The sequence below is a fragment of the Micropterus salmoides genome, unplaced genomic scaffold (genome assembly GCF_014851395.1).
Source record: "Micropterus salmoides isolate LMB-PRFRI ecotype aquatic unplaced genomic scaffold, ASM1485139v1 Ms_hic_scaffold_16, whole genome shotgun sequence".
NCBI classification, from domain to species: domain Eukaryota; kingdom Metazoa; phylum Chordata; class Actinopteri; order Centrarchiformes; family Centrarchidae; genus Micropterus; species Micropterus salmoides.
In genome coordinates, this window is record NW_024040707.1 from 30,008,224 (window position 1) to 30,023,485 (window position 15,262).

Sequence of the window (15,262 nt, forward strand, 5' to 3'; positions counted from 1 at the left end):
TACCGCTCCCGAGTCCTGCATTTGTTTTGTGACAAGACACATAAAACAGTCAACCACATGTGTTTTATAGTAAAATGCAAACTTTATCCAATCAACTGTTTAAGCCACTAAAACACACCAGTTCAAACTTGAATGTTTACAATTTTGTCATGTGCTTTAATAGCTCCTATAATATTTCAACTATCATTTCATGTACTTTAAATTCCACATTTGACACTTCATGGTGTCTTGGTTTTATGAGGGCATTTTAAGTCTAGACTGAGAAAACCAGCAGCTTATTTGAGCCTATGGCAACTTGTTGTGGTGGAACCAAACTGCCTCTGTTTGGCAGATTTTACCGTTCACTACTTCATTCATTAATGTGACTTGGGAGATTTTATGGGAATTTGCAGCTGTCTGCTATGCTAAATATTTGAGTCTCATGGCTTACCCAACACAGACATGAATTTACTGCAGTGTTTCCCCCAAAGCTTTACTTCTTGCTTCTCACCTCTTGATTTTATAATGATCAAAAATCATACTGGCTGAACCATATACCGTTCTCAACTAAGTACTTAGCTCTACTGACTCGTCTATGGCTTTCCAGAACTGGAAAGATGAAAACAAAACAGATTTCAGCCAAACTCTGGCTATAGCTATTCAGCCATGATATACAAATGCATCAGAGACAAAGGTCAAATACTACTACAGTGATAACAGAGAGCACTGCCAAGTGGACATTATAGACAGGCCAGCCATTCACATGTGACAGTAAGTAGGGACAGTGATGTTCATTTCAATCCTTCTTAAGTACACATAGACAATTTCTGAGGCTCAGCAAATCTCAAAGCAAGGAAACTGTTTTATTCTGTTTAAGTATTCTACAGTTAAGAGTGGAGGTGGAAGGGCTATCTTAATTCATGATGGGTTATACACCCAAAGACCCGGTAATTCAAACTGTCCGGTGACATTTTCTCCTTGTGGTGATATTTCAGTGTCAGACAAGCACCAGTTCAAGAACGAGCAGGTGTTGTACCGATTCCGTTATGACGATGGCACCTACAAGGCCCGCAGTGAGATGGAGGACATCATGTCTAAGGTAACTATAATTCTGCTTTGGCATATCCTAGTTGGTGTTTGATAGGAAATGTAAAAACAAAACATAGGGAAAAGAGACTTTTTTTCCAAGGATGGCAGTAATTAGTCAGAGCTAATGAAAAGTGTGTGTTGGATTGGCTGTTAATTAGAAGGAAAACCTATACATAGTTATATAAATCATTGTACAAATAAGAATATCATGTCTATGATGTCAAATGTTCAGATATAATCTCTGGAGGCATTAATCCCTTCTCAAAGGAAACTCTGTCAGAAACTAAATTCCCCAAAAAAGGAACATAAAAGTTGGTTATGTTGGCCTTCATCTGTTCTCAGAGGCCATTTAGAGAGTTTTGAAATTTCTATCCTAAAACAATAGCCATGGGGTAACTCTTTTTACAGTCAGTTCTCTTGAAGCCATGCTTGTACTTGTTTACCCAAGGTGTGTATGTTCTATGACTCAGCGGCTCCGTTTTTCTTCTCTTTCAGGGCGTCAGGCTGTACTGCCGCCTTCATAGCCTCCACACGCCTGTCATCAAGTAAGTACCTGCCCCTTTCTCTTATTCCTCCTCCTGTCCCTTTTCCTCCCATATGCTAATATTCCCGCTCTCCAGGTGCATGAATACATATTCATTAGGAGTTCACGTTCAGCACACGTCGCCCTCTCTGTAATGACTGAACTAACATGACCACTGCCAGGACTGACGACCCTCAAACCCTTTTCCTCCCCAGCGTGGACTCCCAGTCAGGCTTGAGCTTCTGTAGGTTCTTGTGTTGGATGCCAGGTTTTTATGACTGGAGATGTATATGAGGTAGCTCTTAAAGGATTAAGGAGAGCCATATATTTTCACTGTTTGCCTCTTAATCTTTTCAGTGTTGTAGGTTAGCTGAATGTATGTTCATAACATGAGTCCAAATGATGACTGCAAACTTTTTTTAACCTCATCAATCGCTTTTTATTTCTCCTTTATGCTCTCTCGCTCTTTCATACGCATAAACACACACACACACTTTCTCACTTTCTTGCTTACATTCACAGTACACATACTCAGAAATATAAACACTACAATAAACAGTATATATGTTAATATACAAATGCAGTGGTCCATCAAGCCTTAATTGTTCTTTTAAACAAAGTCTTATTTATTATTTTTTGGTATTATGTTTAAGAGTCAGAATAGAAGGACATATTTATAGAAGCACAGGAAAAACCCACATCATCTCCCTCAAACACACACATTCTCTGTCCACTGTAGCCCTTTCCTTCCTTCATACCCTGTCATCTCTCTATCTTTCCCTCCATCACTCACCCACTGATTGAAGTGCTCGGGGTTGCCATTGGTGCAAACAAAGGGCTTTTGGTCCAGGGACAAATCCTATTAACATACAAAGACAAAGCCTCTTCCTGCCAGCCAGATATTGTATAATATTGCCTGGCTTTCTCATCCATCCATCCCTCATAGCATTGCAAGTGGCAACCGTGAATTATAATGTTTGAGTGAGAGATGTATTGCATTTTATGAATGATCAATAATCATATAAAGTGCGTCTGTTTTTATTAAACTTGAGTTGACCGCCCGTTTCCTAACATTAAAATGCAGTGAATAAGAAAACCAATGTGTGATAAAATAGATATAAACCTAATTATTTCAGTATTTCAGAATGCCACAGATGTCTTATGCTGTAAAGGATGATGCCCTCCTTGATACAGAAAATCACTGATCAGCAAGTGATATCTGGAAGCAGCTCACTTTTTCTATTGTTTTAAGGCATTGTTAGGCACGTAACGGGTTTTGCCTTTGGCTTCTATTCTGAATGTGACAGTTTACAATATAGGTGATCCAGATACAGCGCATGACTTACTCACAACATTGAGATGTTAAAGAAAATAGAAGATACCGATCATTATGATAGGCTCTGATACACCCATTGAGTCACACAACCAACCACAGTTCCTCTGTAGCTCAACAGTTTTACATGTTGAGCTGATTGGTCCACCATGGTTGTTCATGTAATCTCACAAAAGCTCAAATAATCAGAAATAAAAAGGATAATGAATGTAAGTTGTTGCTCTACCTGCAAATACATAATTCTCATTGTTATAGAATCTTCTTAGGGGGCTTAATTGGTGTAACATGGAAAGTAAGGCTGCACAATACTGGAAATAACTGACATTGCAATATTTTTCTTTTCTGCAATGTATATTGTGATATGAAAAAATACATGAATTTTCACCAGATGACTTCACTTTCTCTATTTGTAAAGAATTAAGCTTCCTGGAATTATTGGGGTGATTTTGTAGGGAAAATGCATTAAAAATAAATAAGAAATAATCTGAAAATGTCTTTCACTTACAATCCTTTCTTGAGCTTCAATGCAGTAAACATATTTTAAACAGTTAATTTGACTCGCTCAACATTTCATCTCGTGTCGGGCACAGACCTGGCACGTTGCATGTATTTGTTTATTGTTGATCTTTGTTGTTGTATATTTTTATGTTGTCAGTTTACATATATTCTCTTCCGTTGCATTACTTCTGCACGGCACAGACCCAGAATAATGCACATGTATATATCTGCGACGTTGTTCTTCTATTCTATATATATATATTTCTACATTTATTTATGTCGACTGTATGTCTGTCTGCGTGTAGCACCTTATCACCACAGCAAATTCCTCGTATGTGTAAAACACTACTTGGCAATAAAGCTCCTTCTGATTCTGATTCAACATTGCATTGCATAAACATCAGATAGATTTGTTGTTCTAGGTTAAGGCCAGCTAAAGATGACCTAATATGGGAACCCACAGGAACTAGGGGGAAGACAGAAACATAAAAGGGACCAAAAGATTTTATTCTTCAGATTTGGTGTTGGCATTTGACGTGTTCACGTGTTGTATGCTGCCACATATCTCCTCGGCCGAGCTCAGTAAACCATGCTATCTAAGTCTCCGACACTTCTTCACACCTGAACCTAGCTCACAATATTTCTTCAACACTCATGATACGGATGTAACAGAAATAAGATTTTTTTTTTAATGGCTTTTGCTGACTTTAAGTTGACACAACATTTTCTTTTTCAGTTACTCCAGAAATGCAACATTACATGAAAATAAATTTTATGTATTAAACATTTTTACATGTGAAGCCACAGCCTGTGAACTGTGTATTTTTCAAGCGACCTGCATTGTACTGTGAAAATACGTTTTGAGTAATGTAAGTTTAATGCTCCTTTAGGGACAGAGACCACCATCTGAAAACCTTTAAATCTGTGGTGCCTGCCAGCAAACTGGTTGACTGGCTACTCTTGCAGGTAAATTCAATGTCTATTATACTTTCATTTAACCCAAACACACATAATACTAAACAAGGCACCAATTCAATGATAACAGCTCTCATTACTGTAACTGAGATATCTTTAGTGTTGTACTGTTTGAGTAAATACTTGAGGTCAGTACTTTTGCTAAATTTTGGCTATTTTGCAGTCTTTCCAGTGCAAATAATTTTTTAACATTAAATTAGGCTAATATGCATGAACATTTGTCACCATTCAGTGAACTTTAACAACACAGCCATGGACAATTAGTCTTCCTATCTCGTTGTTATTTATTATGCACATATTTATTAACACATCACAAATCACCATCTTCATTCCAGCAAGCAACTCAGGCTGCTGTGAGTGAGCAGGTATAAACAGGCATTGTAACTGACTGATAGTGTGCGTCATTGGTTTGGTTTCCCAGGGAGACTGCTCAACCCGAGAGGACGCTGTGACGCTGGGTGTGGGGCTCTGCAACAATGGCTTCATGCACCATGGTCAGTAAAACTCTCTCACACACTCATACATGAAGGACAGGCAAAGACGTAAAAAACTGATTTTTACTTCAAAAATACCTCAGTGACACTTTGACGTGACATGCATGGTGTAATTCTTTTGTGTTCTCTTTTGCAACAGCTTGGCTTCTGTGACTTGATCATTTTCTCACTCTTGCCTCAGTATTTTCTTTTCTCTGCTTCTTGATTATTTCATTGTGCCTTTAGTCCCTTATTTGCCCCCCCCCCAGGCAGTCCTTCTCTCTATCCACAAAATATAACATAACATTAGCCTCTCTGTGTCTATGTCATTATAGGTTGAAAAAATGACATCATAAATTTGCATACCTGGTCTAGCCCAGTCTCTGGAACCTCACTGACCACATTGAATAGCGGCTTTGGTTCTAGCCCACATGTTGAACATAAACAGCATTAGCAGTGTACCCTAACCAGAGCTGTTTGGCTTAGCTACATGGCTGTCTGGGTCAGTTCACTGAACCATGAGCGCTGGTAAAATTTAATGTATCATCTTCATTGGCCAAGTGCATTATGTGTAAAGTGAGAACCTCAGAAAGGAAGTATTTAATGTTGGAATACTGAAGATGTAACATGAGTACAGACGGTGCTTTCTGATGCGTAGACTACAGTGAATTATTCAAAAAGACTGAAAACTTAGATGAAGATAGTCTTACACAGATACATTTTATTATTTTATATATTTTAATTTTAATTGGAATAGTCCTGAAAGATCCTGGAGATCGTTTTTCAACCACTGAACAGTCGTCCTAGTTGTTACATTGCATTAGGTACTATTTCACTGGAAGCTTATTGGCTTATATGTCTTGGAGCAGTCAGTACGAGGGATAAATCAGAATGTATACGGTATCAAAGTATAAATGTACACATGATTAAAAGCTTACATATCTCTTCTGTAAATACTACGCGGAGCGTTTGTATTTTGCTGTCACGCCTAAACCACTCCCAACTGTTCCCTTCACTTTTTGCTTACCTCATTGGAACTTAGAAACATACCGTCCCCCACCATCTGTTGGAAGGTCTCACCTGTTCTCTTTTACCATCTCCCTCTTCTCTGCCCTTCTTCATGATCACAGCCTCTCCCTTCTCAGACCGTCTGCACTCTTCACCTCTCCTAAAGTCACTTCCTTTAGTCTTTAGTCAGCACATCTGCTGCTCTTCACCTGGTTCCTCATGAACTCTTCTTCTTTTTCTTTTTCTCTATCCTTGTCTTCCTTGATTCTGTCTCTTCTTGTCTGTCTGTCTGGTTTTATTTGATATGAGGCTCCTCACTGGTGGGAAGATCACTGATAACAGATAACACAGTTAATATGCCTTTTATCTGTCCTTACGTACTTAAATTCATCTACATGTCTGTCATAAACACCTCTTGCCTTTTGCCTTTCAGGCAACTCAACATACAGAGCACACCACAAGATACAAAAATACATTTCCTCCATTAGTCCTGTTATATGGCGAGATTGAATGGCTCATAAGCCAAAACGTCATTTACAAGTCATTATGCATCTGACAATATTAAATATAGAATCCCAATAATGGAACTGTCAGTGAGTAATGATGATTTCCAACAGATTTCTCTTCTACTACAATTTCCTTATCTACAGCTTTAACATTTATGTAAATCAATACTAAATAGTAAAAATTAATGATCTTATGTCCCTCTCTGGAACAAAATGTGTCTTTTGGGGATCCAGTTTGTTTGGTCATTGAAATTACATGTTTTGTAATCCCTGGTTGAAGTTGCACTCAGATCACTCAGAAATTGAATTTCTTTTTTGCACTTAGTAGAAAGGATTCTAAAGACTATGAATTCTATAAGAGTTATTTATTTAGTGATTGCTCATATAGTTGCACCAGTGCATTATATGTTATGCCATGCATATATAGCTTAAATATTTAAAATACAAAAAAGGTATGCTATTTAGTACTCCATTTAAAAATCCTGTAGAATGGATTCCTATTGCTGTGAATAAATGTCTTAGCACTGTTTTCTTGACCCTTGGATATTGTCAGCTGTTCTCAGCTTTAAAGTGATGATTTAGTGTGTGTGTGTGTGTGTGTGTGTGTTATTAGGGTATGACTGTTTCCAGAGTAGCACTCCCTCTAGCTGAATAGGTGATGTTAAGGTTTTATATGGCCCCAGCCCCGTGACTCAGAGGAAATGGCTCAGGTTCAGCCTTCGTTTGATTTGGCGTAAGGCCAGCGTGAGTGGGTTTGGCATGTGTGTAATCAGTCTGTGACGGCTTTTGTTCACCTGAGGGTGCCAGATGCTCTCCAAATTGCTGAACACCTGGGTACCTTTGGCTCTCAGTGTTGCCTGTCCAAACCCCGCTTTACAGTTTTACAGTAACAATTCATACACCTTAGATTAGGAAATGTCCTTACTTGAATGCCTTGTATCTGTGAATGTGTTTGGGATTTGGGCCAAATGGCAAAAATGACAACTCCTATGTGACACAAACAATATGGATATTTTCTTTATTCTTTCCAACACAAAACAATCCCCCACCCACATAATTTCTTTATTTCAGATGTGACAATCAAAAAGCTGAGGCAAGGCTATGGTCGTGCCAGCTGTTAAATTGCCTCCAGTACAGTGGTAGATATCCTGTCATTTTAGGCACTTGTGGAGTTGCACCTGGGTTAGTCGTCTCCACTGAAAACTGACAGCGGAAAATTATTGTCATAGGGTAAAAGTAGAATGGCAATATCTTTCATTCAAGAGAATTGTTGTTTAGCACAATACTTGCTCTGTATTTGAGGGCCTTATGTCAGTGGCCTATTAGATACATATTTTTATATGGCAGCAGGGTTAATGTAATGGGTTTTGATTTAAGTCAAATACTGCTATAACCGGAGAAGCATTCATAATGTGCTCCTCACCTGTTTGAAGTGCCCCATGTGTGGGAGTGAGGTTCAGCTCAACAGTGGGATTTCTAAACAGACGCAGACACGCACGCCAGACGGTTTCTTGTGTCCTCTGGAGAATCCTTCCCGTGGTCTGGATCCAGATGTTCCTGCTAGCATAGTCAGCTAATGAAGTAATTAACCGTTAGCTTGTTTGTGTGAAGTGTTCAGCTTTTTTTTTTATTCTGCTCAGGCAGACTCTTGTATACAGTATCTCCGCAGGTCTTTGAAGTTGTAATGATCTGCAAACAGGGCTCAGTGCCATTATGTGACACACTTAACCCAATTTTCCAACAAGACCATCATTTTAATATGTGAGCACAACATACACACTTACTTATTATTAATAGACTAGCAGCAATATATGGTTGAAATCAATTCTAAATGCATTTTTTGGCCTTTCAGTAGCACCACTTAACCTCAGCAGCATTTAACTGAAAAGACTAAAATACTATGTGACCGATTGCTGTTTGTCTTATTATTACTCTCTGCAGTGGCTTTCTAATTAGATGCTGTGTGTGTTTTTCCCCTCAGTCTTGGAGAAGAGTGAGTTCAAAGATGAGTCCCAGTTCTTCCGTTTCTATGCAGACGAGGAAATGGAGGGAACCGGCGCCAAGAGCAAGCAACTCCAGCGCAATGACTTTAAACTCATCGAAAACATCTTAGCGAAGTCCCTAGTGGTGAGCTGGAACATCGAACACATACATTGTCTCACACTCTGTCACACAAAGACACTGTTACACGGATACTTATTGTCACAGTACCAGACTCACTTTGTATTTCCTCTGGAGAAAAACATTATAATAATAAAGACAGTGTTGGAGTGTCACTGAAGCAAGTGCACTAAATATGGCTCAGATATATTTTTGTTCACTATGTTGTGATGCCAGCATTACCCACTCTAGAGTTGTCCAAAAACAAGAAATCATTGTTCTGGCTGGGAAACAATGAATCAACACAATGAATCAACTACTTTGCACACGTGTGTGTAAACAGTAGTTATATAACAGGACTGTGTTGTATTGAACATACTGGCATCTACTAAATCCTTCACTCCAGTTTGTTTAGACCTGTGTCTGTGCGTGTGCGTTCTTCTTTCTGATCTCCTCAACTACAATAGTAGTAATTAACATCACTATACACCTCCACACCCACCCCCGTTCTTGTAGGAGCAGAGACTGCAGGGATGACAATAAACACCTTTTCAATTTGCTCTGATCAGTATGCATCTTAATGAGTGTTATATCAACTGAAGTCCCTTTAGTGCTGCCGCTGAGACAAGAGATTAAACTATGAAGGGCAATTTATACCTCTATGTCGAATAAATGCTGTACCCTACGCCGTAGCCTGACACGCACCTCCTCAAAAATTTAACTACATGTCACGGCGACGCAGATTGCAAGAACTGTGATTGGACGGCTTGGTAGCATCGCATTTCCGGCTTGTCCTTCTTCAAGCTTCAAAGGTCGTACATACCATCTCCTCAGACGCCTTTTCTTGTTTCTGCATTTTCGTAATCTCACTAAAAGTAACTGCTGTTCAACATTGATCACCTCTAACTCCAACATGATCCTCTCAGTTTCAGTCCATTGTTTGTAGTAGCCTATACCAACAACAACAGCGGCTAAACTTAAAACAGCGTAGAAGAAACACAGTGGAATATAGACCGCCAACTAGCCTTTTGGCGGTGTAATTGCCGAGCGATATTTACACCAACGCACAAGAATAAATGTTCACGACGGCGTAGACTCTACAAAGAAGTATAAATTAGCCTTGATGGGTAACAGGTGTTGATTGTTGCAGTCAGATATATTGTATGCTCATCCTCCCTTGAAGATGATAAGAAACATTTAATTTTAGTGCACACACATGAAACAGGGCCTAATAAGTGGTAGTGGACCTCCACCCTGCTTTATTATGAAACATTTAAAATGGCTTGCCTGTCAGGACTTGTGACCTTCATGTTATTCCAGTCTTGGTTCCTGTCCTAGTATCTCAGTTTTTTTATCCTCATGAATGCTCTCTTTTACTGCATGCAAATTTACTTCTTCTCTTTTATCCTTGGTGGTTTAACAGTCATTGATTCTTGACATGAGACAACAGGTGTTGGGAGAACAGAGTGAAGAGGAGAACAAAAATCAGGAGTGAGATGTTTAAACACTGCCTACCCGGTCTTTAGTAAAAAAGGTTGAAGCATGTACTGTAAACATAACGGCAAAGTTGTGGGAAAAATCCTGAAGTTTCTAAAATGTTACAATTTTTTAAAAGAAAGCTGAAGGCATGATGAGTCATAAAACCACTAAACCACTAATGCATGTAACACACGTGCAGAAAGCTAGGTGAGTGGTAGTTATGGACATTCCTAGGCCAGGTACAAGATAATATATTCAGTAAAAAAATGTCTGCTCACTGGATTAAAGCTCCTAAAATCTTATTGGACGGGAAAAAGGTAACCATTATCCTACCAGGTTGTCGTCATACATGCAGCATACATGCAATACAGTATATTGTAATTAATGTTTTTTACAGTAAATGCACCAAAATTGTCTGAATGTCCTTTTGTCATTAGAAATTTTACACTAGGTTATATAGCAGATAGCCTGTTCATTATGATAACCGAATATAACTGATGGATATTTATTTGGCACATAGAATAAGTTCAGTGTTGACTGTTCCGATTCTAGCGGTGAGTAGTTTCCAGAGGCTGAAAAAGAATGCTAACTGTAGTTAAGTCCATTATCTTTGGGGAAACTTAGAAGCACCACTAGCATCCCTTCTTAAATCAGTGTGAAGTAGGCACGCTATCTGGCCTTCAACAAGAAGTCAAAAAAGGCTTTTTTTTTTCTCAATTAGCAGAACTAATCCTCGCTCAAGGCTATTATTGAAGTGAAGTGCAGGAACTCTTTATTTGCCACCGCCCTCTCCTCTGATATAACAGCAGAGATCCCCATCTTATCAGGGTTGTGCAGCAGGAAGATGGCCCCAGCAGCATACCTAAAGAAAGCCAGCTATGTGTTTGTTGATATCAGCGTTTCAGTAAGCCTCGCCCCACTGGGGAATAGAATATGAGAATCTTTTGAAGCAAGACACCTGACATACAATGAAAATTACAAAACCGAAACTATGATAAGGTGTGGATAGTTTGTATATATGACCACTCAGAAAGAGAGCTATAAAGCAACTTTTTAACATCAGACATCAGGTTTTTGTAGTAAGTTCCTTTATACTTACTTTTACACTTAATTACCTTTTACAGCCAGACCATGCAGTTGACTTCTGGTTAAGAGTCACGTCTAAAAGATTACAACATATTGGGTGTTCAAAATGGCAGCACAGCATAATGAGGCAAATAAAATGAATATGAATATTTATGTCATGACAATTATTTTGCCACTTGCTTACTCATGATGCTAAACCAAAGTGTAGATGTTAGAGTAATTAGATGATTATTTTCTGTGCTAGATCCACCCTGAGGAAGAAGACTACGGCTTTGAGATTGAGGAGAAAAACAAGGCCATTGTGGTGAAATCTGTCTCCAGGGGCTCACATGCTGAGGTAATGGTCAACACAGACACACACACACACTGTTTCTCCCTCCTGCCCCAGAGCATCAGTTCCAGTAGGTAATGGCTATCTACTGTTTGGACGGCTGCTGTCAGTCTGCCTCTGTTCCCTTTGGACTTCGCTCTGATCGGCAGTAGTGGCAATAGACATACTCACAACACCTCCGCAAAAAATACACAAACACAGTACTTTGCTCATCCAGAGCAATTTAAAATCAGTGTCACCTTAATGCTAGAACTAAAGCAAGACTATTTCCTTTCTTTTCCTGTGATAGCACCTTTGCTTCATGTCAGCGGTTGTTGGACAGGTGACATACTGCATTCTTGCTACCCGCCATTTAATTTCTCCTTTCTCTTATGCCCATGTGGCTCAGGTTTCCTCATTGCTTTCTGTTATTTCACTCATTGCAGTTTTTCCCCTCATTGCTCTTCTCCTCAGTCACTCTCTGGATAATCTTTCTTTTGCCTGCTTCCACACAGTAAATCCAAACTCTTTTCTCCATTTCCTCTCCCACTCTTACTCTGTTATTCACACCCCGTGTACCCAATGCCTCACAATAACAAGATTGCTAGTTGTGACACAGCCTGTGTGCCAGCATAGTGAATAAAGCTCAGCTGATTCCCATGGGGACCTGAAAAGGGCTGAGAGACACACACTCACACACACCGAGCTCTTTCACTATATGGTACTGTTATAGAAAGTCACATGCAGACCGGCACCCATGCTCTATGATCTCACACACACACACACACACACACACACAAACATCCTTCCACATTCAGATGGCTGTGGCTCCTCCCAGTCGTTCTTACATCCATCCTGGGCCGTTATCCAGAGTCAGGGCCCCTCTCATCCCCACCGGATCTGTACCCAGGACACTGGACTCACACAGGGAACACACAGAGGCATCTTTATTCTCACAACGTGACTGAAGACGTGCAAGATGACTGCATTTAATGACGTGCAGCAGGCTATGGCGCTGTGTGTCTGTCATTTGAAAATGGATTTTAGGAGCTAATATCTGACAATGACAATTCAAACCTGCGGATGTTTGATACTTTGTGAGCATGTATATTTGTGTGCGCAATTGTTATTGTATTTCTACATACTTGCATGCAGTGTGACTGATCAGATTGTACTTATTTAAGGTAAAAGGAAAGATCTGATTACTCAAACCACCACTGGTCACGGGCAGAAACACACATTCACTTTAAGAGAAATATGTAAATAAAGTGCATCTCTTTATTCACATGTGCATAACTGTGGAAATTGAAAGTAACCCGTCAATCTGGAAATCCAACAGGCAGCAGGCTGAAGAAGGTTTAGATATCATGCAGCTTAATCATATCTAGTAGCCAATCTTGATATGCACTCCCTCTGTAAAAAGCCCATTCATATGCTGGAAAATACATTACAAGACTAGACAGGCTGTGAAAATACTGAGCAGTACACAGAGATTTACTGTTGTGTTTTGGTTTATTTTTTTCCATGCTCCTTGGAAGCACATATACTGAACAGGGACTTACTCAGTGAGGTGAAAACCTGAATCATACAGTACTTCATCTGAGCCTAATGCCGCACACAGTTTAGGTCTCACTGTGACACAAGGGAGGTAATTCATAAATTGAATCTGGTCCCCAACTTGAACTGTTGAAATGGTTGCTTTAGGGGGAGCTGAAACAAGCTGCAACCTTAAAATAGCAGCATTCTCTCCCCTGTTTGTCCATCCAGATGGCCGGCCTGCAGGTGGGCAGGAAGATCTACACCATCAATGAGGACCTGCTGTTCCTCCGGCCCTTCTCTGAGGTGGAAACCATGATCAGCCAGGCCTTCTGCGTACGGCGCTCTTTGCGACTGCTCGTTGCCACAAAGGCCAAGGAGTGAGAGATCGCACACAACCACTCAAACACACACATTTACACACACAAGGTAACACTGGTCTGACTGGTCTTTTCTTATCCAGGATTGTGAAGATCCCTGACAACCCAGACACCCTCTCCTTTATACTCTGTGGCTCCGCCCCTTCTCATGTCCACGCTGTCAGGAAAGGTGAGTGACTCATTTGATTGACCCCTGGAGCCACTTTGATCACCTTTTGTTTTTTGTGTGTAAGTAATACTTCTTTGTATACCTTGGAGAATACCAAGTAAAATAAAGACTTACTACTTAAGTTTTAATAATAATAAAGCCAATGTTAAAGCTGAAAGCAGCGTTGGGCGGGCCCTCGCACCCTGTCGCTTTTTGGAGTGTGCCGCCGGCGTGCAGCAGATGCTGCAGTTCAGCCCATGTGTCTCTAAATTGTCACTCGCTTTGGATGCTGCACGAAGGACTTAGGGGACACAGAGGAAGTGTCATTTATGTGGCCCTAGAGAACACCAAATGTGGAACACATGTTAGAATTTCATGTAAATGGCCTGATGATTGTCAGACAGCTTACTTCCTGTTCCTACAGTGGATGTGGCCCACCTCCTAGGAGTAGTTCATTACAGCATAAAACTGTATGATAACAGGCCTGTTATCATACATGTCTAATTTGGTTCAGATGTGAGCATGTACACTGAAGCTACAACAACTGTTTCAATGGCGAATCATTGATTTTCGACTCCACGCCACCGACATGTTGTCGACGAAAACTCACCATTTGAACAACTTTTAATCAACAATCTGTTCAGTCTGCACAGTGAAAATTTCAAGTCGATCTGACTAATTCTGTATTAGGAGTTAAATCCAAAATGGCTGACTTCCTGTTAGGTGTTGGGCATCGCTCCAAGAGGCTTTTGTGTAAGGTCGCCCCGTCAGACGTTTGTGCAAAGTTTTGTGAGTTGTCACGCATGTTTAGGCTGTCAAAAATGCAATTTCATTTCATTTGCAGAAAAAAAGAAAGACAAAAAGAATACCTTCAGTCCAGTAGGGTCCTCGCACGTTTCATGCTTGGGCTCTCAAAGAAGGATTTTTCTTTGTGTTGAAATGTAAAGTTAAATAATTATAAAAACTTTTATTCAGTTTTTCTCCATAATTAGTTAAATATAATAGTTGTCGTCTTCATTATTAAGCTCACATTTCCAGAGTTGTCAGATCTCATGGAAGGACAAGGAAGATTAGATTAGATTCTTTATTGTCCTTTCCAGGAAATTTGTTTCCACCATCTATATGTACATTGCCTCACATATACACAACGTGAACATACATAACGTGCTGTACACACGTTTATACACAAATTGACTCCCAAACCAAAACATACCTCTTACTTAGCAAGTACTCTTGAGCAGTATAGCGAGAACGTTTCCAGGCCAGGGATCTATATCTACGTCCTGACGGTAGCAGAGAGGATGACTGATGTCGTGTACTATTATGTGTGCCTTCCGTAAAATGGCTTTCCTGTTGAGGTCAGAGAGGCTGGGAGTGGGGAGACCAATTATTTTGGAGGCGTTATTTGTGATGCGTGTAAATTTGTTCTTATTGGTCACAGTGAATATGTTGAAATAACATATTGAACAGTAAAGAAGGATGGGCTGAATTATGCTTTTGTAGAGCAGCTTTAGAAGGTGGGGAGCAACCGAAAGAGAGAGAAGTTTACGGATGGCGAGAGTCTTTATTGGCAGCGTTTGAAAGTGTCAGTGGTATGTTGATCAAATTTCAGTTTATTGTCCAGAGTGAGTCCAAGGTATCTGAAGCACTCCACTCTTTCAACAGCTTCGATATTGATGCATGTAGGGTTGGGGGTGACAATATATGCTGTGCTATTGGAGTTGTGTGTGTGTTAATTAACATTTCTTTTGTTTTTGCGACATTCACCTGAAGATGATTATTTGAACACAACTGCGTGATGTGAGAGATGGAGTCTTGATAACTTAGACAGTTTTTGTT

The 15,262-nt window shown here is 39.9% G+C and overlaps 1 protein-coding gene across 2 annotated transcripts in view; it reads left to right on the top strand.

The window, feature by feature from the left end:
• The window catches only part of prex1 (phosphatidylinositol-3,4,5-trisphosphate-dependent Rac exchange factor 1), an 83,253-nt gene that overhangs the window by 44,237 nt on the left and 23,754 nt on the right, over positions 1-15,262 (top strand). For both annotated transcript variants that reach the window (XM_038723369.1, XM_038723370.1), the window contains exons 12-19: positions 975-1,078; positions 1,564-1,613; positions 4,313-4,388; positions 4,819-4,891; positions 8,366-8,511; positions 11,294-11,386; positions 13,127-13,275; positions 13,359-13,444. In XM_038723369.1, the coding sequence (XP_038579297.1) occupies positions 975-1,078; positions 1,564-1,613; positions 4,313-4,388; positions 4,819-4,891; positions 8,366-8,511; positions 11,294-11,386; positions 13,127-13,275; positions 13,359-13,444 (777 nt within the window). The remainder of the gene's footprint in view (positions 1-974; positions 1,079-1,563; positions 1,614-4,312; positions 4,389-4,818; positions 4,892-8,365; positions 8,512-11,293; positions 11,387-13,126; positions 13,276-13,358; positions 13,445-15,262) is intronic.